Source organism: Teleopsis dalmanni, chromosome 2 (genome assembly GCF_002237135.1).
Source record: "Teleopsis dalmanni isolate 2A chromosome 2, ASM223713v2, whole genome shotgun sequence".
Taxonomy (NCBI): Eukaryota; Metazoa; Arthropoda; class Insecta; order Diptera; family Diopsidae; genus Teleopsis; species Teleopsis dalmanni.
The window spans coordinates 113,178,409-113,206,206 of NC_051847.1; the positions used below are offsets into that span (position 1 = coordinate 113,178,409).

General features: G+C 30.8%; 1 protein-coding gene across 1 annotated transcript in view; it reads left to right on the plus strand.

Annotated features, from left to right (window-relative positions):
* Positions 1-22,980, plus strand: part of LOC119686108 (neurogenic locus protein delta) — a 49,129-nt gene extending 26,149 nt beyond the window's left edge. Inside the window, exons 4-6 of the mRNA XM_038100572.1 lie at positions 3,063-3,311; positions 10,360-10,414; positions 20,168-22,980. Coding sequence (XP_037956500.1) covers positions 3,063-3,311; positions 10,360-10,414; positions 20,168-21,971 — 2,108 coding nt within the window. The 3' untranslated portion in view covers positions 21,972-22,980. The remainder of the gene's footprint in view (positions 1-3,062; positions 3,312-10,359; positions 10,415-20,167) is intronic.
* The last annotated feature ends 4,818 nt before the right edge of the window (positions 22,981-27,798 follow it).

Consider the following 27,798-nt stretch of genomic DNA (forward strand, 5'->3'; position numbering starts at 1 on the left):
CAGAAAACATTGTGCAGAAGAAACAAAAAACAGTTGAATTTGTACAATTGGAATAGTTTCTCTCTAACTCTGTAGTGTAGTTTTCCAATTTATTTAAAGTATTTTGTGCTTCATTTACAATAAATAAATAAATAAAACCTTACAGATTTTTTATTTAAAATGCACTATTTTGATTAAAAGTTATACGAATAATTAAAGTCAATTTGGTTTTTGTTCTTCTCAAGATTATTTTTTTAGCATGTTTAAATCTATTCAAATTTTTTTTTTTTTTGTTTTTTTTTCTTATTAATCCAATCTTGAGCAACTTTTGCTTTTATTTGAAATTTTTTAAACAAATTTTAGATTATTTGTTGATATGAAAATAACTCTCACCTTCCGATGTTCTTAATTCAACAATTTTAATACTCTCTGGTCTCTTGAGTCTCTCAGTTATAACTGCTTCTTTTATTTTAATTTTAACATTCAATTACCTTTGTCTTTACCTGGTTCAGTACTCGTTCCAATTCTGATTACATCCTCCAGTACTTTAAACGCTTGGCTTAGAACTCAATTTCCCAACACCGTATCTTACTTCACCTTTTTCACAGTATTAAATAGTTAACTTCTGCAATTTTTCTAATATTTTAATTTTTTTATTCAACTTTATTTGTGTATAATGAAATAATACAAGACAATGCTGCTTCTTTAACATTGCGGGAGATTTATGCTATTTTCAACTTTTAAACTCTTAAGCGCTCTACTGCAATTCAGCGTAATCATGCACCTGCAATTTACTTTATAGACCATGGCATAATGTATCCAAGCGTGTACAACGTACGGGCATAACTATTCATATAGATGTATTCTGTATATATGTATGCATTCAAATTAGTATTGGTATCTCTGTAGTTGTAAATGTTTGAGTATGTGTGATCGGTCTTCTTGGATTGAGTGGAGTGAGTGCTGGTACTATACCACCTGAAAATTTTTTTGTTATTTATTTTTTTAAAGCACAATGCACAATGCACAATGCACATTTTTATTTTCTTTCAATTGCATCTTTGCACTTCAAGTGCAGTATCCGTGCCCGCGCACCCGTATACGTGTGCGCAGAGCGTGTTCAAAAGTCTGTACTATTAATTTGTCTGTCCGTATATATAAATAGTTATATATATTTTTTATTTTTATTTATATTTTCGTTTAATGCTGCATTTCTTATGAATATGCGCTTGCGCTTGCGCAGCTAGTGTGACAACCTTTTGCAGTTTAAGCTTGGCTCTACTCCACACTTTTTAGTTAGAGTTTTTACCAACATCGTTGTAATACATACGACGATATAATATTTTTTTTTATGTAACTTCTTTTTATTTTTTTTTTTTTGTATGCAATTTTTGTCATAAAAGTTTTTATTAAACTTCATTGTTCAACTAATTTGCTTAATTTTTTTTAGTTTTATTTATATTTAAAAAGAGAACATTTTTAAGCAAAGTATATTTTGCTTAAGGCTAAATGTGATGTTATATATGAACCTAGCTTATTAGTAGCTACATACTGAACTTGAACTTCAACTGGTTGAGGTTATGAATTTGAAGTAACTTAAGATCTCTAAGCGCAACCACCATACAGAATCTATATTTAAGAATGTTAGCAACTTTTTGAGAGGGGAAATAATAATTTTGCTGAAAAAATATATATAAAAGAAAATTGTGCGCTGCAAACGGTATCATAATAGACCCAATTAAACTTAAAAAATTGTCTGTATGTTATTTATTAAAAAACAAACAACAAGATTTAAAGAGATACAAAAAGCTATATATGTCAACAATTTTGGATCTACTACTTGTTGCTTTTCTATCGCAGTTATATTGATAATTCAATTTGTAATATTTATTAAATTTCTGTTACATTCACCTGTTATCATCTATAGTATACTTTTAATTTCTTTATTTTTTTATCTAACATTGATTAATAAATTTTTAAATTTTAAATTTTTATTCATGATTATTTTGTCATACTTATAGTTCTTATACAAATATTAGGTAAAACTTATTTTACCTATTTTTACTCGTATTTCATTTGTTCCATTCCTCTTATGTATATGTATCTATCAACAAAATCATTTATATATAATTTCTATTTTATATTGATAATCATTACTGTTTCGTATATCCATAACTTCCATTTTAGTGATTTTTTATTTTATATGTATTCTTATGCCTAATTTATGTATTTTTTCTTGTGTCTTAGTAATTTTTTACATTATAAAAGTATAAAATTTTCTAACAAATGTCTAAACAGATTAATATAACTAAATTTTAAAATTAATCTAATTAACTTAATTAGATTGAAACTCTGAAGTGTGACCTTTTGACAATTCTGTATTACAAGTTTGTTTTTTTATTTGAAGCATTTCAGTAACATGATAAAGTTAATTTTTAACTCTAATATAACAAATTTTTTTTTGTTCCATAATTCTGAAAAATAATTTAATTCTTCAAAACATTAAGATAACATCTGTAATTTAATTCTTTACATCGTGATTTTCGGTTTTTTGAGTTAATTTCTTTTTATTTTTTACATATGCACGAAATGATGTTTTTTGGGAAGATAAGTTCAACAGGCTGCTGCCTTACTATTACCGTGTAGTTACCACGTGAATATTACAGATACCTATGTGTACAGCTCAATACCTACATATCAACCTTGCATTCAGAGCCAGCCTCTCATTTTCACTAATGCCTAATAATTAATCTTCATTTAATAACCTGCTTCTTTCATTTTTATATTTATTGTTTTTCATTTCTTCGAAGAATATGTATCTGCATCTGTATCTGTATCTGTTTGTTGTTTCTCACAAATCTTTTAATGCAACTCAAATGCATGAGAATATATTTTTTACACAATTTTTTTATTTAACATATTTGTTGTTGTTGTTGTTTCAGTTTCCAAAATTAAGATTTTTTTATTATTTTTAAGTTTGTTTCGCTGCCATAAAAAAATATCTTCCTTCGTACATAAAATATAAGTTAAAATTTTTATCAAATATTATTCATTTTTGTGTCTTCGCTTTTTTTTCTTTGTAGACTTACTTATACAGCGTCTTTCGGTGCAGCAAGTCTTGGATGTATCAACGGAATGGAAAACGAATAAATCAGAATCGCAATATACTTGGTTGGAGTATGATTTCCGTGTCATTTGCGATGCGCATTACTATGGTACGGGCTGTGCGAATTTATGTCGCCCCCGTGATGATAATTTCGGGCATTATACTTGCTCAGAGACGGGCGAAATTATATGCCTAACTGGTTGGCAAGGAAACTACTGTGAGAAAGGTAAGTTTAAGTACTGTTCATTTTTAAATCAAATGATATAGAATACCATATACTGATATTATTGAACCAATAAGTTTTAATATTGTTAACTGAACATCATTTTAAAGTATTTCAAAATATTAATAAGTTAGTTTGAAGTAGGCACTCAAAGTTATAGGTATATATAGGCCAAAAGAAGCGCCACATCAACTTTTAAACGAAAAAATTTATTATTTCTCATTGTAAGGATATTTTCAGATTAGTGTCAGCAATAAGTCGTTGTTATTCTTATTTTATACTTATATTTTTATAAAGTATGTAAAGAGGTACCCTTCAAACAGACTAATATCATTGCATATAGTAGATATCATACATTTACTTTCACTTCAGAACTTGAAAACTATATTTTATTCACTCTAACAAATCCTAAATTAGTTAGACAAATTTTTTATTCTCTCGAAAAATTTAAGAGGTACCCTTCAAATAAACTAATATCATTGCATATAGTAGATATCATACATTAACTTTCACTTCAGAACTTGAAAACTGTAGTTTATTCACTCTAACAAATCCTAAATTAGTTAGACAAATTTTTTATTCTCTCGAAAAAACTAAAAAAATCACTTTAAGGATATTTTTAGTTTATTAAAATAAAGAATCATTAAAAAGTTTTTAAATTTATGTACTTTAAATAATGTTTGCGATCTTTAAATGTCACCTATAGTTATCAATTCTACACAAAAATAAGTTTATGAGTTAATTTCTTTTTTTCAACATTGAACATTTTTTTCAACTACTAAAATACTAACTACCATCTAATTAAAATCATTCATGTTCAAGAAATTGCTAACTTCCTTTTCATATTATTTGTATAACAACATTTGGCTTATAAAATCATTCATGAAATACATATTTCAGTTTTATCCGTTTTTTATTTAATGGAAAAGTGCAGGTTTTTGTTCTATCATTTCTTGTGTTCTTCCCCACTTAGCCCAATTTTTGAGCTTACCTCAATCAAGTCCTTTGTTCTTTATTATCGCAGAACACAAAACTTAAAAACAAGAAATTGAACGTTAATTTAAGGCCATTTGCTGCTCCTTCACAAACAACTCAAATTATAAAGAAACAGAAGAAGCAGCTGTATTTTTGGCAGTTCTTCCGATTTTTTCATTATACCTACATGTCTTTCATTTTTTACTCCTTACTGCACTGTACTACTGTGTATGCTTGATCTTTTAATATTTGCCTTCATACGAATACGAATGCGAATACCTGTATGGAATATTTAACAAAAACAGGACCAAAAAATTGTTTACCAAAAAAATACAAGGTGTAATCAACATCCGCCAAGACTTCAACTCAAACCAAGAAATTATATAGACAAGCATAAATACGAGTCTCGAAGGGTCTTTAAATTCAGAACAGTAAGCGCATGCGTGCTTATGTTTATTTTTTGTTGCCTCCACTGGCAACACTCGATTTGCTGCTTCGCTGCTACTGCGCTGCTGTATGAGTAAAACTAAGCAGCCTTGCAGTAAAGTTAATTGTGACCATAATTTATATTTTTAATAATTTTCTTTTCATATATTTAAACATTTATTGTTTTTTTTGTTTGACATATTATTTTGGTTAATCACTCAACTGTGCTATGTTGTTCCCTTGGCGCTCTATATATTCACGATAGATAATCTACATTATTAATTTTATCATTGATAATGATAATTTCACTAAACAATTAAAATGGACCAATTGGTCCACTGTTAATATTAACTGAAGACTACTCATGATTATATTTTACCAAGCAATTGCAGTCTTCCTTTTCTTATGCTCTCGCAACGCAACGACAAATGATTGAACTTTTTTTCTCTAAAATAAGCAACACTGCTGCTGCACTTTATTGCTGTCACTTCGCTGCATCCACTTAATCTAATAAATAAACTAAATTAAACGTTGCTGCTGCTCTGCCTGCACATTTTTTTAGAAGTTTTGGCAGCTTCCCTTTTATTTAATTTTGGTTTATTTTTTATTTGATATTATTTTTTATTCATTTTCACCACTACCACCACCACACCTTCGGCATACTAAATCTTTGCCCAGCTGTAGCGTGGGAAGATTTTTCACTTTGGTTGCTGTGGCATAACATGCTGATGAAACTAACAGAACCTAAAATGATCAACCAAGAAAGGTACAATTCAAAGGAAGGCTGTTGTTACTGCCGCTGTTGCCGTTGCCATTGCCGTTGCTGTTGCTGTTGCTGTTGCCGATGCTGTTGGTACGGTTAAAGGTATTGTTTTACTGCTGTTTTAGGTATTTTTTAAGTTTTCCTTTTTGTTTTCCTTTTATGCCTTCGTACTGTTTATTTGCTTCTGCCTCCTTCCTTGGTCAATTTAACTGGCTGCATTTTGATTTAGTTTGCTAGAGCAGCTTATGTTCTGGGTACCCGTTCTGGACGTACTGATTTAGTTTTATTCGAACTCTTTTATTTTGGATGGTATTGTCGGCTTTTTGTATAGGAGCAACTACAAAAGAAAACAAAAATAACAAAAAATAAAATTAAATGCTTAAAATGTTGCTGCTGCATGCACATGATTATCAGCTGCTAAGCTGCGGAGTGCTTGTATGTAGCAGCTCCATGCTACTTAACTGCAGTACTTTTTTAACACTCAATATAGCCGAAATTAAATCTTTGTTAACAGTTGTGTGTGTTTCAATGATGCATTAATGAAATCCAGTTCGATTGGTTCGGGTCTTACAAAACAATAAACCGAAATCAAAGTAAATCAAACACGCACGATGACAAATAGAATTAAGATTTTTTGCTTTAATAATTTATTGACTTATAATTTAAGTTTACAAAGTCTAAACTGTGGCAGCCATACTTTTCAACCTGGAATGCCAAAGATACTTTGTGAACTGAACGGCTTCGCTGCATATCAATACAATATTTAAAAGCCATACTCAGTTGCGGACTCTTCAGAAATAACTTCTCGTTTCATAATTACACTTTAATTTGATTGTTTGCTTAGGTACGTTCTTTCAACACAAATATCTTGAAAAGTTTTGTGTTTTGTGTTTTGTTTTATTTTGTAAAATCATCTTAGATGATTTGACAGGCAAGTGATTTTCAATAATAATAAAATGTATGTATGTGTATAAAAAAAGTACCATTTTATTTTTTTTTTCTTAAATATTTTAAGTGGTTTTCATATGAAAATGACATAAACTTACTATAGTGGTAGCTACAATTAAGCTTAAAACTTGGTGGCAACTACAGACATATTGTTGAAAGATACTCTTACATTTTGCGCCACATTTAGCTGTTTTTAATATTGACAGCTGAAATTTGGGCTTATCGACTTGATTTGTTGTTTCACGAATTGGGTTGATAACTTCACCGCTATTATACGAGTACGAGTATATTAAGGTGAATGGCACTTTAATATGTAATTTATTTGAAATACTACAACAAATCTTTAATTTATAAAAAAAATAATTTAGAAAGCTACGTGTTTTCTATTGAATTAGTTCTTTTACTTCTAATAGCAATCTTTCTTCACTGAAACAAATTTAAAAGGAATTCCTAATTTTAATAATAATTTATAATATTGAAAGTACTACAAACACTAGACAAGATATGAACGTATTACTGGAGTGTATTCTATCCGAAAAAAGTTAGTCAAAAATATACAAATATGCACGGAAGTGAGATTTTGTATTCGACGAAGAAAAAGACTGACAAGTTAGCTAATGAATCATATATAGAGCACTATGATTATCTAGTCTTCTAACTAAAATATAGTGTCTATCATTTAAACTTTATGGCCTTGGTTTAGACACGATTGTTTATAGTATTGTTTATTTGAGATCGATGCTAAGATCAATATTTAATTGAAAATTTGAACAAATTTTTTACTCAAATTTAACAGTCATGATAGAATCGTTAAATTTAAATTGTGGATAATGTTAACTGGTATATCTGTATGAATCATAAATATGTTCTAAAGGCATAACCTTTGTTCTAAAGCAAATAACCCTTTAGTTTGCTGTATAGTAGTAAATTTTAAAAGTGTTAAGAGTTGACTTTTCTCTTAGGTCCCAAAAAACCTCATATAATGTGAAGATTATTATGACTGAGTAGTAAAGACAGAGATACTATATCAAGCTGAAGCTATGAATTTATGTGAATAGTTATTTTTTTCTTATAGTTATACCGACTTTTTTAAATTTAAATGAAAAATAAATATGTATAAATTTATATAAGATTTATTTATTTATAAGTAGAATAAATATGAATAAAACTATGATAATCTTATAAATCTATTTTAAGTAAGCTTACTTATGGGATAGTCCTTATTAAAGAAATTTTATTTTATTCTTATGAAATACAAGCTATTTATAAAGCTCATTAAAAACTAACTTATCTACCATTCAAATTTAATAAATAAATTCTTATATCTACCAAAACAAAGTTTTGCTAATCTAATTATCTAATTATGATTATAATTATAAATCTAATTATGTAAATCACACAAAGGAAGTTTTTTAGAAGGTCATTGTCTATTTCATATTTGATATAGTTCAACTATATTTGAACTCACCTATTTTATGATTTCTCACGTGTTCATTTTTGAATATGTTTTAGTCATAATATAATATTGTAATATTTACTTAAAGTATCTTTATACATAAATAACTAACACAGATACAAATAAATTGCATACAAAAATGTTGTAGTGAAAGTGCTTATGTTGGGAAAACTGCGCTAATTCTATAATCGCAAATCCTTGCGGGCGTGTGAACTTGTCCATAAAGACAAATTCCTGCTATAATACAAAATTCTTGTTTTTCCACTTTTTTGCTCCTATATATCTCTTCGAACTTCCTACGCTTTAGACACTCACTTTCAGCTAGTCAGCAGCCAAAAACAAAAAAACAACAACAATTTCACACAACCATATAAAGTATTTATTAGCTTAGAAAAAGTAGATACCACAAATAATATAAATAAAATAAAAGTGGATTCATTACCTTCTCGTATCTACATTTAGTGCTCTATTCCAGCAATTGGTTGCTGCCTGCAAACCATTAGGTTCCTCAAGGAAGAAACCAAAGACGAACTAAGAACATGAAAAATGGTAAAAACTAAAAGCACTCTTTGTTGGCTAAGTCATAATGTAATAAGTATCGCACCGTATGAAGTCCATAATAGTAATGGTTGTTGGTGTAGGTATTGGAAAACTTCTATTGGTAGTCGATTAGAGTATAGACATTAATTTAGTAGGTATAAGTGATTTTGTCTTTAGCAAAAGTATGCGAGCACGTTTTAGTTATTTCTTTAGTAATAAAAGTGTTTCGCACTAGAAAATATCCATTGCAATCAAAACTTGAAGAAGTTACAGTGTAAAAGATTGGAAGAGTGGATTAGCGGATGAGTCGCGGAGTTGCAGAGTTGCAGATGGAAGAATCAGTAAAATCAGCATTACTAACTGATTTAATAAAATTGCAGCAAATTGTACAACAACTTTACTGACTGCTTCGATCACAACGTTTTCTTACTACCGACTCTGGGTATCTGTGTGCTCGCATGCCGACCTGCCAACACTCTTCGCAATTCCTGCAGGCCTATTTTTGCTTTTCAATGAAAACTTTACTTCCTTTTTATTCACAACAATACCAAAAATGAAAACCAGGAATAAAGTCTTTACACTACAACATGGCTATATGGCTATATGGCTACATGGCTAGTTCTTCTTAGCTGTTCGGCTAAATCGCTAGTCTGTCTGTTTGTTTTATTGGAATTTTTACAAGTTGCGGCTTTTTTGGTTTGGTCAGGTATTCGTAATTCACGATTTTTCTCTTCTACTGCACACCCAAGTACTACATATACAAACAGCCCTTTTTGTAGTTTTTTCTGTTTTACTGCTTTGGTGAACTCCCTTTTTATTATTTTTATTTTAAGTTTGTAACATGCTTTTAGCATTTTTCTCTTGATTTACCCATACGGTGACGGCTATACAAGCACGGTTTTGCCTGCCGTTCCAACTGAAAAGGCCAAGTTTAAAGTTGTTGTATCGATCGATTCCTATTCGTAAAAAATAACATAAAATCGAACTTAAAGCTTGGGAATCTCTTCACAAAAATTTGTTTTATATCTTTGGGTATTGTAGCTGTTTTTGTTGACCATGAGATTGTTTCGTATAGCATGCCATTGCACATATGCTGATATGCTGACATAAGTAGATACATTTATGTACGAGTATGTACGATCTGTGGTCGTTATGCAGTGATCTACGTTGTGTCGGTGTCAGTGTCAGTGTTTGAATACTCGTACTACAAGAATATAATTTTGGATTTTTAAGTTTCTTGCCCGGTTGATTTTATTACTCAATTAGTAATTCTTTTATAAAGAGTAGTAAATAGTGGTGCTTCAATAGTGGTAGATTTAATTTCAAAGTAAAGAAAGTACTTTAACTATAAATTAGTTACATTATGTCCAATATTAAAACTCCGAACCACAAACAGAGCTAAAGTAATTCTGTGAACTGTAAATTGAACTATTGCTTTCCAATTGTAGGACGGGATCGCTGTCTTATACCTATATTTATATAATTTTTAGGATTTTATTGCAGATATATTCTGACTAATTTCAATATGTTTTCTTTTATTTATTCTTTTTCAATAATAGAAGCAAATATTTCGAAAAAAAAATAACAAATTGAAGTTTGCCGACACACAATGATAAAGTTCAAAGCAAAATAACGATCTAAAATGAAATCGCGGAGGCAGCTAAAAACCTATTAAATAAATGAAAACATTTAAATTTTTTTTTTTTATATACATTTTTCAACTTCATAATTTAAATGTATTTTTCGTTTAATTCCTAAAATCAAAAAAATTATACAAAAAAAGAAAGTATTACTGGTATTCGTTATGTGTGGGTTATATAGATGTTATTTAACTGTATTAAGTAATTGCATTCAAATGCATTAATAGTTTTATTTATGTTTACATATCTATTTAAACAAATGTTATTAGAATTGAATTAATTTTTCATATTATTTCTTTACAGCTAAATGCGTTAAAGGTTGCGAACATGGCCATTGCGAAAAGCCAAATCAGTGCATGTAAGTATTCTATTTACTATTGTTATTATATTATCTAATATTTATTAAACTATTTATTAAATTTAATTCAATTTTTTTTAAATTCCTTTTAATTATATGCATCAAAATCAATACATCAGTTAGCTTTTTTATACACTTCATTATCTCTAATTGTCGCTTTCTGCATTCATACTATTTCCATTCATTTTATTTCCTTAACAAATTAATATATTGTATATATATAGAATTTGTTGTTGTTGTTGTAGTGACCTAATTGTATTCAATTATAATGAGTAAAAGCTACAAACTGTGTAGCAGGGAATCTGCTGCCCTAACACGTGTGCTTAAACGCAAATAATTACTAAAAACCGCTACGAAAACCAACAATAATTTGCAGCTTTTCTCATTGTTTGCGTTTGCGTTTGCTGTTGCTGTTGCTGTTGCTGTTGGATTAAGTAATAAGCCATGGTTAAAGAAAAATCTTATGATCTGCACAAGAAAGCCAAAGCCTCAAACACCAGACCAAATAAAATGCAGTAAAATGCTTACCTCATTTTTTATAATATTCGTAGATTTTTTTTATTATTATCTATAATAAGAAACTTCCTTTTCGGTTTCACATAATAAACATAACTTCAGTTCACTTCACTGGTATTTGTGTATATGTGATTCTTGAGATGGAATAAGATCTAAAATTAAAAGAAAAAACAACTGCAACAGCTGACGGGGAGGTACTGCAAGTGCAACTAACTGAATTTGACTTTAACTAACTGTTAAGGAGAATAAAAAATATCCACATATGTCTAATGCAGTTGCATATTTATTTGTGGTTATCATTATTATAATTTTTTTTATATTTTCTTTAATTTTTTATTTTGCTCTATCATGCATATTTCATTTATTAGTAAAATTTATATTATTTAATATTATTTGTATGAAATTAATTTCGTTTTAATGTGAGCCTTGCTGGCTTTCGAGTTGCTTTAGTAAAATTACACACAAAAATCTCCAAGCTAAGCAAAGTGTATTCTTTCACCTGTTCCAAATCACAACAAAATAGCCAAACTCAGACATATTTTAAGTCAAAAACAAAAATAAGAAAATAAATTTCAGTAACCTGGCTTAGGCACTTGTTGTAATTCTTAGCTAACTTTCTGAACATTATTCACATTTTGTATCTTATTGCTCATATGCCAACGAACGAGTCAAGCTACAAAATAACTGCGAGCTGCACTGGCATTGGCTCAGCTATGTTTGCTCACGGCATAAAAATGTGGGAAAAATATGTAATTTAATTTTTAATGTACATCAACATTAAATTGTAATGCAAAACCTCACAAATATAAAATTAAAATCACTACCAACAACACAGACACACAGATACACAGATACACAGATACTAATGCAAAAAAACCTAAGCTAGCAAATGAAGTACAAACCGCTAATGTAAGACAAAAGCTTAACAAACATTTTTATGCAGTTTTAAATTAAATTTAAGAAAATATTTTGTTTTTACGATGCCATATGACAAACTGACAGTCTGTAGAGTCTGTAGAGTCTGTATAGTCTGTATAGTCTGTATGACGAATGCGACAGACATGCAGAGGACGGACCGGACCTGACGGTAAATTAGACAAACTCTCGTGCTTAAATGAGCATCAAGCATTTTTCAAGTCAACTAAATTCTTGTGGTTTAAGTTAAAAATCACAAGTCATTTTAGTATCTATATTTTTTTTATGAAAAAAATTGCCCTTTGCAAAATAAATCTTAAAATAGAAAAATTACAATGAAAAAAAGAATTAACAAAATAATATGAAACTGATTAAATAGTTGCAAAAGGTGTGTCAACGCTTCGTTCGGCGACTGATTTGCCTCGCTTTAAGCGCGACTAGTTTGGGAGTGCTGTACTGTGCTGTGCTTTGCTGCATTGCATTTCACATTTTACTACAAAATCTAACAAGAACAAATATTAAAAGAGGATGAGATACGGACCTATCAGACGTAGCCAACTAAGTCTGATGTGAGTCGCTCCGCACATAAAACAAAAACGACTTCATTAAAAGTATGAAAAATTGAAATTGTAGCGCAGTAAACGCAAATCTCCATGAAATGTCTATAAAATGTTTAGTAGCAAATTACAATTTATTTACATTTAATATGCTTAATGCTCACGAAACGTGCAATAACTAGCTTAACTAGTCGCTACTGCTACTAGTTACTATTTACTATTTAAAACTGTTATATGCTGCGTTAAACCAAACTAATTTGTTACAAATTTAAAAAAAAACGCAAGTAATTTAAGTGTCAAAGGTTAAACAATTTAAACTTAACTTAAGATAAAAAAACTTAAGATAATTAATTAATTTTAGCTGTGCTGAAATTTTAAATTTCTTCTATTAAAAATTAAATTTTTAACAATTCATACTTGGCGTGAAATGTTACTAAAAATGTTTAAAAATCTATTTCATATAAAATGTATTTATAAATATAAGCAAATTTTCGACCGTTACTTTGTATCGGCATTACATGTTAATAGTCAATCAATGTCATAGATTTCTTGGCTAGATGTGCATAGCTATACAAATACTCTTTATGCAGCGTTTCATTGGATTACCTGTAATTATGAATGCAACATTTGCTCACTAACAATCAGACAGAAGGACCTAACTAAAGGACATACACATACTATATGGATTTTCCGAATTGAACTTGTCTTACAAACATTTTGTCAACTTAAATACATATAACAGAGACGACGAAATGACGTGTATTTTGAAAATACTTCGAGACATCCACGAAAATTCGGTCAGCTTAAATTTATTATGAAAGCGAAATCGAAAAAACACTCAAGCCAGAGAGATGAAAAATATCATGACTCAAGAATCTACAACAATGGTTGAAAAAAGCATAAGCATAAGATCGCTCTTTCTGAAAGCTGTTGATAGATTAAGAGTAGCTGATAGATTTTAAATTATAAAAATCATATAGCTACCCTTTTCGGCGTTGGCTGTATACTGATTTAAATCTATGTACGTACTAATCCGATTCCTGTGGTACTACAATGGGCCATCATTTGAGCTCAAGTCGGCTTTGTGGAAACAAGGTCGCCACTCCAATCTACTGGCTACCTAACTACCTCAGTATTTAACACATTTAAACGAAATTTTTACAAATTTGAAAGGAGTTATGACTTTCCATGTAGGGTTTGCTACAGGGCGCTTAACACAAAATTTTCTTAAGGTTTTTCTTTTTTGTTGCTTTTATCATTAAATTCGTTTTTAATTCATGTCACTTTAATAAGAAAACTACAATTATGAGCAAATTTTTTAATTATTCAAACATGATTTTGTATGCTGCTACCTTAACTATGAAAAGCAGCTTGTGGTGGACTTGAATATTGAATATAAATAAATTCAAGTAAGTTCAGCGCGCAATAACACACTATTGTCAACGATTGCCAATAACCATAAATAACTACCGGAGATTTCTTTGCTATAAAATTGTTCCCACAGTTCAGCCTTCATCTGTTAACACTGGAACAACAACAATAAGAAATGATTTGCAATTATGACACGTTATATTTGCTAAGACAGAAGAAAGTCAGTCTGTCAAAAGTGATTTTCGCTTATAATTTTTAAAAATTTTAAATGTATTTCTGATTTTTTATTAAATGAATACTAATTTGTGTAAGATTTAAACAAATTTCAATTAAATGTAAAAAGTGTAACATTGCACATGACAAAAAAGTGAAGAAGTGTCTGCAGCAGCAGTGCAACTTTTGAACAAAACAACAACAACTCAAACGCTACCATAAAACACAGTTGTGAAAAAACAAAATCACAATAAACTTCTTTTATAAAGAAATCAGTTGGCAACACTGTCTGCGCACCTTTAGCGGTCGTAACTGTTCTTATGTAAATTTATATGGACGACTTGGTACGTACGTACGTACGTACGTATGGACATATGGACGTCTAAAGCAGAAATTGTGAATGCCACTTGAATTATTAAAACATTCCCACACTGAGCAACTGAGCCACTGAGCTCATATCACATACCATATTGCGGCGCGAAGAGTGTGTTTGGTGAATATGGATTCTTAAACGTTTTGATTACCAACTACAATAATTATTTTTCATTTCAATTCATTTAAGTTCATTTTGAATTATAGAGAATTCGTTTTCCGAAGAAAATCAATTTCAAATTTAATGAAGTTAGGCGAGCGCAATAGCATTAACCCAAACAAAATGAAATTAAAACCAAAGCTTGTGGCTACACTAGCAGCAGCAGCAGCAGCACACAACTGCCGCCTTGATAATGTCGAGCAGCAAAGCACATTGCCTTAATAAGCATGCGTAGCGCTTATGAATTGTGTATTTTTGTGTAATGGTTTGCTGCTCGGTACTTTTAAATGTTGATGTTGTTTTTTGATGAAAGAAATCATTTAAATACTTTTCTTGTGTGTTGTTGTGTTTGTTAAATCACAATTTACTGCCCGACTGACTACCGGGCAATATTAAAGTATTAAATTAAGATATTTTTGAAAATGGAACTTAAAGTTTTCTGTGCTCTTGCAAATTCATTCAATTTTCAATTAATTATAAATTTAATTTATATGCTTAGTTGGTACATTATTATTGTAAAAAAATGAATTTCAGACTTATATTATATTATATAAATCTCAACTTATGTTTATCTTGCCATTATTGCTGTAGCTGTTCTTGATATGTGAATTCTTAATGAAAAGTCAGCAACAATTTTTTTTTTAAATTGTAACTGGAACAAGAACTTTCCACTCATTAGCCTAAGTTAAGTCAAATTGTCTCTTAAAATAGATCAATCGTCAGTATAAAATCATCAGATAAATTATTTATAATTGATTCTTAAGAATGTATGATTTACAAAACTGCTGATAAATAAGATTATCGAATGTTCAATGGCTTAAATAAATATTCTTTTAATTTTATTTCATTGATTAGTTGATTGCTTTAAAATATGTAGTTTGTAAATTTCTAGTAATACATATACATAACATATATACGATATGTAAAATATTAAATGACATTAGTTTTAACATAAAATTATGCTCAACTTAACTTTATGGAATCAATTTAATATTTTATTTGTCGCTGTGTTGCGCAGCTGCCACTTGCTTTTTAATGCTGCTTTATATACGTCGTGCCATCATTAACAGTAATGCAGTAGTAGCAGTAACAACAACAAAATAGCAGCAAGTGTGTTAGTGTTGAAAACATATACATATGTTATGTTATGTTATGTTTATATGTGTGTACAGAACTGTTGTTGAAAAGAACCTTTCATATTTTATTATAGCTTGCAGACGTCAGACTTAACTTGAGCAGTTGTCTCTTAACTGAGTTTTACTTGCTGTCGTTATTATTGTTGTTGTTTATGTCATTTTATTAACATTGTTAATATGTATTTCCAGAAAACAATTCACCTGCCACTTAATGTATAAAGAAAACCTTAACATTTTTTTTAGCAGAGTTTGCTTGTTTCTTTACAAATAAATAGGTCTTTTCTATTTTTACAAACTTTAAAAGCGTCTGCCTCTGCCTAAGCTTTTAAATAATTACGATTAAATTAAAATTTTTTCCAATACAATTGTGCCAGAGCCCCGAACTCTGTGTTAATAATTGTTTTTTTTTTTTTGATTTGTGAATTTGTAAACATTTTATAGATTGAATATTTTTTAGTTTTATCAGAAATCGTCCTTAGTCTATTTTTTTATTTATTGTAACATTTACTGATTGATAATATGTGACTTCCGTTTGGTTGAGATTACTCTGCGCCGTAGCAATGACTTACCAAAAAATGACTACCAGCAGCAAGGGAAGTAGATAAGTGAGGAGTACAAAAGGTTAAATAAACTCAAAATTGTTATTAAAGAAAAAAGAAGTTTACTTGTGAGAGGAAAAAATTATAATTCTGTTAGATTATTTTAACATAAACATGAAAAATAATTAGTTTTTAAAATGATTGGGTTAAACACGGAAAAGTAAATATAAATTTAGTTCACACATATTCAAATATTCACAATCTTGCTGTACTGTAGGCTATTACAGTAGCAATTTGTAATACTTTGTAATTATTATAGTTACTCTCAAAACTTTTTTACAAAAATTGGGATGTGGGGGCTTTCAGATAATGTTAGTAAATTAAAAAATATTAGCAAGTGTATGTATAGCTGTTCGAATTATTGCGAAGTAGTGTGAGAAGGGGCTTCAATGCCGTAAACTTCCCTGAATTGCATGCGAGCCTGTAAGCTATGATAATGTTAATTATATCGTTTACTTGATGTATTTTTCACTACTTATGGATGGATATAGTTTCCATAAAATTTATAATACATACATACGCAAAAATATATGTGAAATGAAGTATAATTTATATTATGTTTACAGCTTCACTCTAAAATATTGATTTTTTTCGTAAAATTGTCTTTGCAGCTTCTTTCTTTAGTGTATATATAATAAACATTTCGCATTTTAATTCGTTTTAATACATTCAATGATTATTTATTAAATTTGAATTAGAATTCAATCGGTTTTTTTTTTAATTCTAAGTACCCACAATAAAACAAATAATTCGTTATGTAAATATATCTATGAAATTTACAACTAAAATGAAGATCGAAATTTATTCCAAAGAAATTATGCGAAATTCTTCGCAGAGAATTGTAGATTTTTTCTCCCTGACAAACGACACTTGACCCAAAAATCTTTCCCAAAAAATGTAAATTGTAAAAAATGTAAATAATTGAGTGCGAGTGCGGAACATTTCAAAAATCAAGTTTTTTTTAACATATAAAAATAAAAATTTGTGTTTTTGATGGCAGTAGTTTTTAAAGCATTGCAAATAAATTAAAAACTATTTGCCATGCTTTCAACTGGTTTTAAGGCAAATTAACCAAAGTATGAAAATACAAATACAACTCTGTTAAAAATATTGAACAAATTGAAAGGAATTACAGCAAAAAATTAAAAAAATCGAAAATAACAAGACACTTCATTAGAGTTTAAAGAAATCAATTGGATTTTTTTTTGCTAAATATATAAAAACTCTTAACAACGCATCAGATAAAGGTAAACACCCGCAAGGCATGAACTGAACGTACTCGTACGTACAAAACAGTAGGTTTCACGTCGAGCACCGTCAATCCGAAGTGCTAACGAAAGTTTATTGGGGCATATATGGGTTAATGTTTGTAGAGCAAATGCAACGCATGTAGCCAATTCACAATACAAGAATGTTGAACTAAATGGGGAATGCAAATTTATCAAGTTGGCAACCTTTAGTTGGTGATATCATATATGGTGTGTAGCCGCAGGCAACCGAAACACTTTTTGCTCCAAAAATAAAGGCAGCGAACACTTTAATACGGAATAAGATGGATCACCTGTTGATGCCGCAAAGTAAATATACAAAAATTAATGCTTTATGCGCGCTCTACATGTGGTGGTGCAATACGCTCTCTGTTGGCCTTTCGAGTTGCGGATGATGTGGTGTGCAGGCAGAGCAAACTGTTCGAAGGAATCACGTCTTATAATGCAACGTTGGTAACAAGCAAATATATGTATGTATATGAACGACTGAAAAATCGTCAACATTATTTAATGAAGTGCTAAACTTGGACATTGAAAATGTAGTTCCTATGTAGTTGCGTTTTCTACATAGGAATTCCGCGACAAAATTTATACGCTACATTATGAAATCAAAACTCAGCAAAAATTATTCTTCTAATTTATCAAAAATAAATGCTGGAAGAAAAAATATTAGCTGTGACATTGATGGCGCTTCAACATCCTTTACAGTATCTTTACAAATACACAATACATAATTGACAATATGTTAAACAAATATCTGTTGTCTATCTGCATCGAACTAGGAATATTAATAATTGGCAAATAGCAGTTTGGGAGAAACATCCTACAATATTTAGGGGGGCATATGATGTCATAGAAAAAATGTTTGACATTTATTGAAAATCGCATCACACCCATCAAAAGTGCATTTATATGAATATACAAGGCTGTTATAGAAAAGAAATCAAATTTTTTTATAATTGTGAATAAACTAAATTATTTGAAATTTCCATATTTGCAAAGCACAATCATTTGATCACAATAAGTGGGCTTTACGTCATACGATACATTGCCAATGCAATAGATTGCATCCTCTACGCTGCCAAGTAAGCGGTTAAGACTGAATGCATCTAACCACCTCAAACATTTGCAACAAGTGCTTGTATGTTATGCACATGCACAATGCTTTTTCTGCTCGCCAGCAACAATGTTGAAAAACAAAAACAAAAACAAAAACAAAAATATAAATGACAAGCATATGTCCTGCACAGACGTAAATACGCATGCCTACTTGAAACAAATCAAGTTCTTGTGAGCAACAAAAAATGCAATATAGTGGCTTTGCAAAAACAACAATTTACAGTACTGGCCAAGTGCTTTGTTTTATTAACAAGTGCACACACGCATATACACAAGTTAACGATTATTGTTAGGTCTTGTCATATGAATTCGTGGTTATATGCAAGAAGACAATGACGGACAGTAAAGAGAAACAGCAATGGATCATTGAACACAATACGATGATATACAAACACATATGTCCACCCAACCTATACAAATAAACAGTTTAACTTTAACTCATATACCCCAAAGCATGTACGGAAAAGTAGCAACTGGAGCAGACAATGCAGAAAAGCAAAGCAAAGCAAAGCAAAGCAAGTAAGCTTAAGTGATATTGAAAGACGCATAATGAAAACGTGCACGTGTTGCTTGCAATAAGTGTGTGTTGCGTTGTGTTGTGTTGTGTTGTGTTGTCTGTTTATGGTGTGTGACCATTTTTGCAAATTATTTCTCACGGCCAATAAGCACAAGCAAAACTAAAATGAACAATACACAACAACAACAACCACTACTACTACACAGCCACGGCAACAAGAAAAAAGCGAATAAGTACAATCAAACGCAAATCCCAACAGCGATTATCAGTTGTAGTTGTGTTTGTGTTTGTTAGCAACAAAATTATTTGTTGCTAAGATTATGTATGTTTCCAATAGAGTTGGAAAAGTGAACATTACAGAAATAATAACAATTTGTATAATGTTTGACCGAAAGTTAATTTGATAAATTATAAGAATGAAACACATTTCTGAGTTCTGTATTCTGGATTCATTCTATTAAAAATCTCTTCCTTTTACCGTTTTTGTTGTTACTTTTTTGGCAATTGTTACTGTTTACTGCACTGTTTTTGTGTTTTTGTGCTTTTTATCATCCTTCATCCTGCATCTGTGCTTCAAGTTGATTAAAGAGTAGCATGAATGAAAATTAAATGCATGAACATGTTTCGAATTTACGTGTTGGAATTTAGCAATACTTTTTGTTGCAGCAGTAAAAGTAGAGATCACGCAACAGTGTTTAGTCAACATTATTGAATGTCCTTAACAACAGAAAAATACTACTCCACACAAACAAAACAAAAGTAGTTTTATGTGTAGTTTTAGTAGTTTTATACATATACATTGTGCAATGCAATAAATTCATATTCACCTATCTGTGAACGGTCCTTTGCTTATAGTCTCGTCCGTTTTATATAATTCTTCAAAGGAGTATTTCTGTATGAAATCTTCTTTCTTTTAATCTTTTCTTCTATGTGTCCAATAAACCAAATTTTTTTTCTTAATTTGATTTGAAATTCATTTATTTATCTTATATTTTTCTTTTTTATTGCAGTTGTCAGCTGGGCTACAAAGGACCACTGTGTAACGAATGTGAATCTTATCCTGGTTGTGTACATGGCACATGTAAGAAACCCTGGGAATGTATTTGCAAAGAAGGTTGGGGTGGTCTGCTTTGCAATCAGGATCTCAATTACTGCACCAACTATCGGCCCTGTCAAAACAATGGCACCTGCTTCAATACTGGTCAAGGCTTATATACTTGCAAATGTCCACCCGGAATTACTGGTTCCGATTGTGAAACCGAAATTACTTCCTGCGACGATGTGAATCCTTGTCAAAATAATGGTACTTGTCACAATGAGTCCAGCGCTCGTGGTTACAGATGCGAATGCAAAAAAGGTTGGTCGGGCAAAATGTGCGACATGCGCGTAATAACCTGCCAGGATAAACCTTGCCTACATGGCACTTGCCGTGATACTAACAAAGGCTATCAGTGTGAATGCCCTAACGGATACAGCGGTTTGTCCTGTGAAATACACGTAGACAATTGTAATCCAAACCCTTGTCTGAATGGCGGCACTTGTTCAATGACCAGCAGCGGATCACATAAATGCCAATGTCAGAGCGGATTTACAGGCAACATGTGTGAGCAAAATATAGATGACTGTCAAGGTAATCCTTGCCAGAATGGTGGCACATGCATTGACTTGGTTAATCAATTCCGCTGTCAATGTGTGGCCGGCTATCTCGGTTCTCTATGCTCCGACAAAGTTGATCTCTGTATTACCAAACCTTGTGCTAATGGCGGTACTTGCACCAATCTAAATAACGACTATCAGTGCACATGCCGTGCTGGTTTTACTGGTAAAGATTGTTCAATAGACATTGATGAGTGCAGCTCATCTCCATGTCGTAATGGCGGCACTTGCGTTAACCGTGTGAACAGTTTTTATTGTGTTTGCGCCAATGGCTATCGAGGCACACAGTGTGAGGAGGAATCCTATTCTTCAGCAACTTATGATGCACGTCAGTATGAGGCAACAACTCAGGCGCGCAGCGATGGTTTAACAAGTGGTCAAGTAGTGCTCATAGCCATACTCTCTGTTACCATGCCTCTGGTGGCGGTTATAGCTGCTTGTGTTATATTCTGCATGAAACGTAAGCGTAAGCGTGACCAAGAGAAAGACGATGCAGAAGCGCGTAAACAAAACGAACAAAATGCTGTGGCCACCATGCAACATAATGGCGGAATGAACATAGGCGTAGGTGGAATTGGTGGTTTATCAGTGAAACGTGGTTCGAATTCCGGACTAACTTTCGATAATTCAAATCCAAACATCATTAAGAATACCTGGGACAAGTCTGTGAACAACATATCTGCTACAGCTGCCGGCGATGATTGCTTATTAAATACTTCATTGTACGGTGCTGCTATGTCAAATTTTGCAGCCGATAATAATGCCAATTCAGAATTTTGTGCTGTCGGACAAATTACGCCTTTACAGCGCGCCAAATCACAAAAACAGCTTAACACCGATCCAACATTGATGCATCGTGCTTCGCAACTACTGAACGGTGCTACATCCAGTACCGGTGTATCAATGCAAGGAGTATCTGGCGCTGGCGGTGCTGCTAACTCAACCAAAGACTATACCGAAGGTAAACGTATCTCGGTGCTAGGCGAAAGCGCATATTGTAGTCAGCGGTGGCCATCTTTGGCTGCAGCTGGCGTCGCTGGCGGCTGTGCTACACAAATATTAGCCAGTGCAGCAGCGACGGGGAATACGTCAACAGGCTCAGCAGCTGTGCAACATCAGCAACAACGCTCGGTAGTCTGCGGTACGCCGCATATATAAACGATGACTTAGTATGAATTGAGTATGTTCTTTGCGTAAGATACTGATTTGGTGTGTGTTAGTGTGTCAGTGTGCATGCGTTAGTTTGTTTAGCGGGAAGGGTAGGGGGACATTAAGTATAAAATAGTTAAACAAGAGCTGTTATATATACTATGATAAATACAATAACAATTTTAACTAATTTCCTCATTTCTATATAAACATATATTTTTAATTTTATTAAAATAATAAATACTTCTTAATTGTAAAGTAACGGTACGATTCCACTGCACAGTTTTGCTACTTGACTTGAGTTTAATAAAACTCTAAAAAGTGATTGAACTATTAAATTGAGGTGTACATCGACTCGGTTTGCACTCAGTTTTCTGCGCAATGCAAGTGTGGCGTTAAAATAAACCAATGTAGAATATTTTTTTTTTAATTTCTAAGGACTGACGCAAATGTAAAGTTTCCGAAACTTATGCACTTAAAACGCATAGTGAATAGATGCACAACATCAAGCATGAGTGTCATGCAAATGAATGGATATATGAGATCATACAGTGTATCTTGCATGTGTGACATTCATGCATTTTCTTGTGTACTCTTTTTGACAATAAAAGTGGACAAATTAAATATTTTGCTTTCACTAAATAATTAACTTATTCACTTTTACAATAAATTCTCTCTTGACTTTTTCTAAGTGTACTCAGTATTTGCTGATGAATCTTGAAGTACTAACGAATCTAACGAAAAGAGTTTGACAAAGCAATAAAGTTTACACTTAGACAAACAATATCTACCAACTACTGCAAAATCTTTAACTATATTGTATTAAATTCAAACTGACGATTCTTTAATAAATTGTTATAAGTATTTTTTTTATAATGTATTACAATGCGAACAAACTTTACCTAAATTAACAATAAAAAAGACACTGTAAATAATGGAAAAATTATGAAATTCTTAACTGAAAAAAGCGGCCAGTTTCAGTAAAACTACAAAAAAAAATTTATTACAAAAATAACTTCGCTGTGTAAAAATTTCTTTTCAGTGCAGCCTTTTCTTTTTTATGCAAAGAAAAGGCTGAGCCAAACAAAAAATAATTATTTATAAGAATAAACAAAAAAATGTAAATAATTTTATTTAGATACTAAATGTTAAATTTTAATTAAATATATTTTTATTGACGACTTGTTTGCTCTCCTATTTTAACTTAATTAATTTAATAAAAAAAATTAGTTTAATTTAAACAAACAAACCACAAAGAAGACAATTTATTACAAAATAAATAGTGATCAAATGTATTTTATATAAGCTATTACAGTATATTTAAGCATTTTAGTTTAATTTTCCAAATTTTTAACATTAATTTTGTAACAAAAAAAACAAAAACAAATAAAAAAATTGAAAAATGTATTAAAAAAATCTAAAATTTATGCAAAAGTCAACTTAATTGTGTTAATTAATAGTTTGCATAAAATGAAATTATAATTATAATTTTAGAATTTACTTCTCATTAGAAATCAAATATTGTAATTGAATTTATTATGTTTAAGTAAAACTATGGAATGCCGACAAATTCTTAATTATTGAAAGGAAAGAAAAAACAAAAAGAAAACATATTGAATACTACGTAAAACTGAAGTAATTTATTAAAAATTTAATAAGAAAAAAGTAAGCAAAATATGTGTTTTAATTAAAAAAATTTTTTTTGCAAAAAAATTGATCTCAAATCAGCTTAATTTCTGCAAGTGCACAATAATCAAGGGAAGTTTGTTCGCTTTAAGATGTAATAAAGAAAAAAGCATTAATAGAATAATAAAAGACTTGTTTGCTTTTTTTAATAAACTTTTAAACAAACAATCATATATATATACATGTATACATGTATAGTTGAATATTGTCTAGAAGAGAAGAAGCAAACAAAACTTTACAAGAATATTCTTAAAAAGCGCAAAAATGGTTCCTCGTTAGTTGTAAAATAAAGTTGTATTAATTTTTTAATTATTTTCATTCAGCGAAATTAAATTAATTAAATAATATATATAATTAAATAAAAAAGGAAAATCAAGAATGTATTAAATTATTTAACACGAAATTGTACATAAAATATAAAATAGCCTGTTGTTATTATTTAATCGAATATATAGACATGTATAAATATCTTATATCTCATTAAATTTATTTTCTTACAAACTTTTGTATTTATAACAATTTTATTTATATCATTTATAGTACTTAAACATGTAATATATATAAAAACTGAATGCATATTGTGTAGTTAGATTACTGTATATGTCAACATTATACACAATGGATATGATTATATATTTATAAATTGTATATGTATAAATGTACTTAAAGTAATAGTCTTTTAAATTTTATGAAGTGAATTAGAAATAAAGAAATCTTTAAAAAAACATGAATTAAAACAACAAAATACTTGAAAAAATATTAAAAAATGAACAAAATAAAAATTTTTATGAATAAAAAAAATGTTTAGTCTTTTATTTGAAGAAAAATAATTTATTTTTATAATATTTACTGCAAACATTTGTAGTAAATTAACTTTGGGATTTTATTGATTTACAATAATTTAATTAGAGCAAATTTGCAAATAGGAAAAAAGAAAGAATTTTAAAACAGATAATAACAGTCAGATAATTCGTTTACCATCAATAAGGTCACCTCTTCTACCATATATATGATATACTTTATTTAAAACGTCTTCAATTATCGTCTAACAAAACGTCTCTTATTTAACATCACTCGGTTTATAGGAACATCACTCGGTTTATAGGAACATCACTCGCAGATATTATTGTGTACGCATATTTCGTACTTCAAAAGAGATGCTTTAACATAATTGATGCATGGACCAAATACTTCAAGGTTATTTGAATTGAAGAAATTACACCCAAGCAACAAAAGGTTAGACTCGAAAGAGCAAAGGATTTGTTCTCAAAGGAGAATATTGTGTTCTGTGATGAGAAAACTTTCCACATTGAACAGTTCATAAACTCTCAAAATGATCGCGTTTACTTTACTGAACACACTATAAAAATTTTTGAACTACCAATGACCACTCGTAGTAATTTTCCATCTCAAATAATAGTACGGGTAGCAGTGACCGCCGATGGACGATCTCTAATTGTTTTCATCGAGCATGGTGTCAAATGATGTCAATGCGGTTTATTATCGAGAAAATGTTTTGAAAGTTGCTTTAGAGCCGTGGGCACGCAAACATTTCGGTCGTATACCGGGCTCGGTCGCATAAAACTCGTGTGAACCAAAAATGTTTAAAAAATCATGTTCCACATTTCATTTTGTCGCCACTATGGCTATCGAATTCGCCAGATGCAAATGTGATGGACTATTCCATATGGGCCATTTTGGAGAACAAAGTGAGGACTAAAACATATGCCAGTATTGATGCGCTGAAGAAAGCTATTTAAAGCTATGTTCAGGAATAGACCACAATACAGGAAGATCACATTCGTGAGCATGCAACTCATTTTTAATCCCTTTGAAGACCATGGTCAAGCCAAAAAGTCGCCACATAGATCTAGAGTGAATGAATTCTGACATTTTGAATATTTCCACAATATAGGCAATACTTTAATCGCCTAACCCTTTAAAAACAGCATATTTACAGCACGCACTATCAAAACGGACTGTTCTATCAATCTTTGTTAAATGCAGTCGTATCCATACTTCACTAGTGGCCTAAATATAATATGAATCGATATAAGTAAACTTAGAGTCTTAGTCATGCTAAAGTTATTACACGTGGTAAAACTAAAGCAGCGTTTCGTTGGGATATATGGGCCCAGAAGGCTTTAAGACTCAGTAGAATATATGGACTTTTAATCTAATCAAATTCTTGCAATTTCGATATTTTTATATTTAATGTGAAATATATCAAACAATATTACAACAATATTTTGAAAGTCAGGCATGATTAAGTTCATTATGAAGTTCTTCAATTTTAATTTACTTTTTTGGTTTTGTTTTTCCTACCACCCACCTTTGCAAACACAGTCGTAAAGTTTAAACACCTATTACTGCACCGCATTCGTTCCACTTAAGAATAGAAGAAGAGACTCACACTATAAAAAGACATATGAATGAGTCGAAAACATTTTTAATAAAAATTTTCGCGCTTAAAGCGTTCAATGCAAAAGATCTACAAGGAACTCTCGTGAACTCTACTCTGGCATTCAACTTCCGAGTATTGCCAACATTCTTCTTTTATGGCTCAAAGATAATACTTTTTAAAAATGTATTTATGATTTCAGTTGGAAATTGAGAAAGCATTTTTTCTTAATTACATCTCATTAAAATATAATCATAACTCTTGACCAATCTGCCAAAAATATACAGGTATGTGGTAAGGAATATTTGCATTTTGTTATCCCAAACTGCATATGATGTTGTCACTGAAAGTTTAAGTATAAGCAAACTTAAGTTATTTGTAAAGTATTTAAAGAAAAATAAAATGAAATTAACTAAATTATAAATGAAGAAATATTCAGTCGCAAATTTTCTTCTGCTTTTTGTAACACTGACACTCCACATCCATACGCCAACTACAAATCTCATTTCGATAAAGTGGCATTTCTATTTGCAAGTCCATGTGCAACTTGCAATGCATTCCATCGGCACAGTCGATGCAAGTGATACACTGCATCTGCATTTACATTTGCATTTGCATCTGCATTTGCAGATATTGTATATCTAAATTGGTATCTATGTTTGTAGCTGAAACTAAACACTTACATATGTAAGTACATTTTCATATCTAAGCACATTTTCGCGGATATAAATTCCGTTGTGAAGTTCTCACAATCATAATAAAATATATTTATTTCTCATAAGTAATGAAGATGCAGATGTGGTATTCACCGCGCATAAACACACTAGCCAAAGATGATTCCTAACTGCTAGAATTAGCGCTTGAGAGCTCGCAGATCGCCGATTGGTGCAGCGCTTGGTCTGCGACTCGTCATAAACTTGTAGAAATGATAACTAAATGCACTTTGTGGTTATTGCACTTTGTTGTTATTGTCATTATTGTAGTTGTTGTAGGTTGTTTGGTTTTAACACCTAATTAACAATTATTAAAAGTCACTACGGCGCAACGGTGCATTTGATGCATTCCAAAGTCAACTTTTTCAAATCACAAAAGCAAAAAAAAAACAAAAACAAATCGAACAAAAAACGTTACGAAAACAACCAACGAAATTGAAAAAATTTGAGAAGTACGTACGCAGGTAATGCCACAAAATCCATACGTTATTTGGTACTGAAATGCTTTGGCCAGTAATGCATCTGCATCTAAAAGATAGTAAAGACTCATTTTACTCCGCGGCTCTAAGTACACTTAGTCGAACTGCGTGTCCCACAGCATGTGGCTGCCGCTCAGGCATCGATTTCAGTTTAATTATGTAAATAGCGCGTGAGCTTCATGCACTGACTCGGTGGGAAATGCATTCAATTTCAGTAGCGGATTTATCAAAGGTTTCCACAGGAATTCACCTAACTATTTTAATAAATAATAACCTAGTAACGTAGCAAGCAAAAAACTATCGTTTTATGCTAGGTTCAACCTGGGATTAAAAGATTAGTTGGCAGTACAATTTTTTACGTAAGCATTCTCTCTCTTCAATCCCCATTACTTTTGCATTTAAACATTCAGCTCTAAAGAAGTTAACGTTTATCAAGAAACTAAATCCGATCGCATTCTACCTTAAAGACTAGTATCCTTACCTTAATTTCCGGAACAAGGCATACAAGTTATAGAAGCAGACTGAAGCTTAGATAGAAGGAAAACGTGTACGAGGAC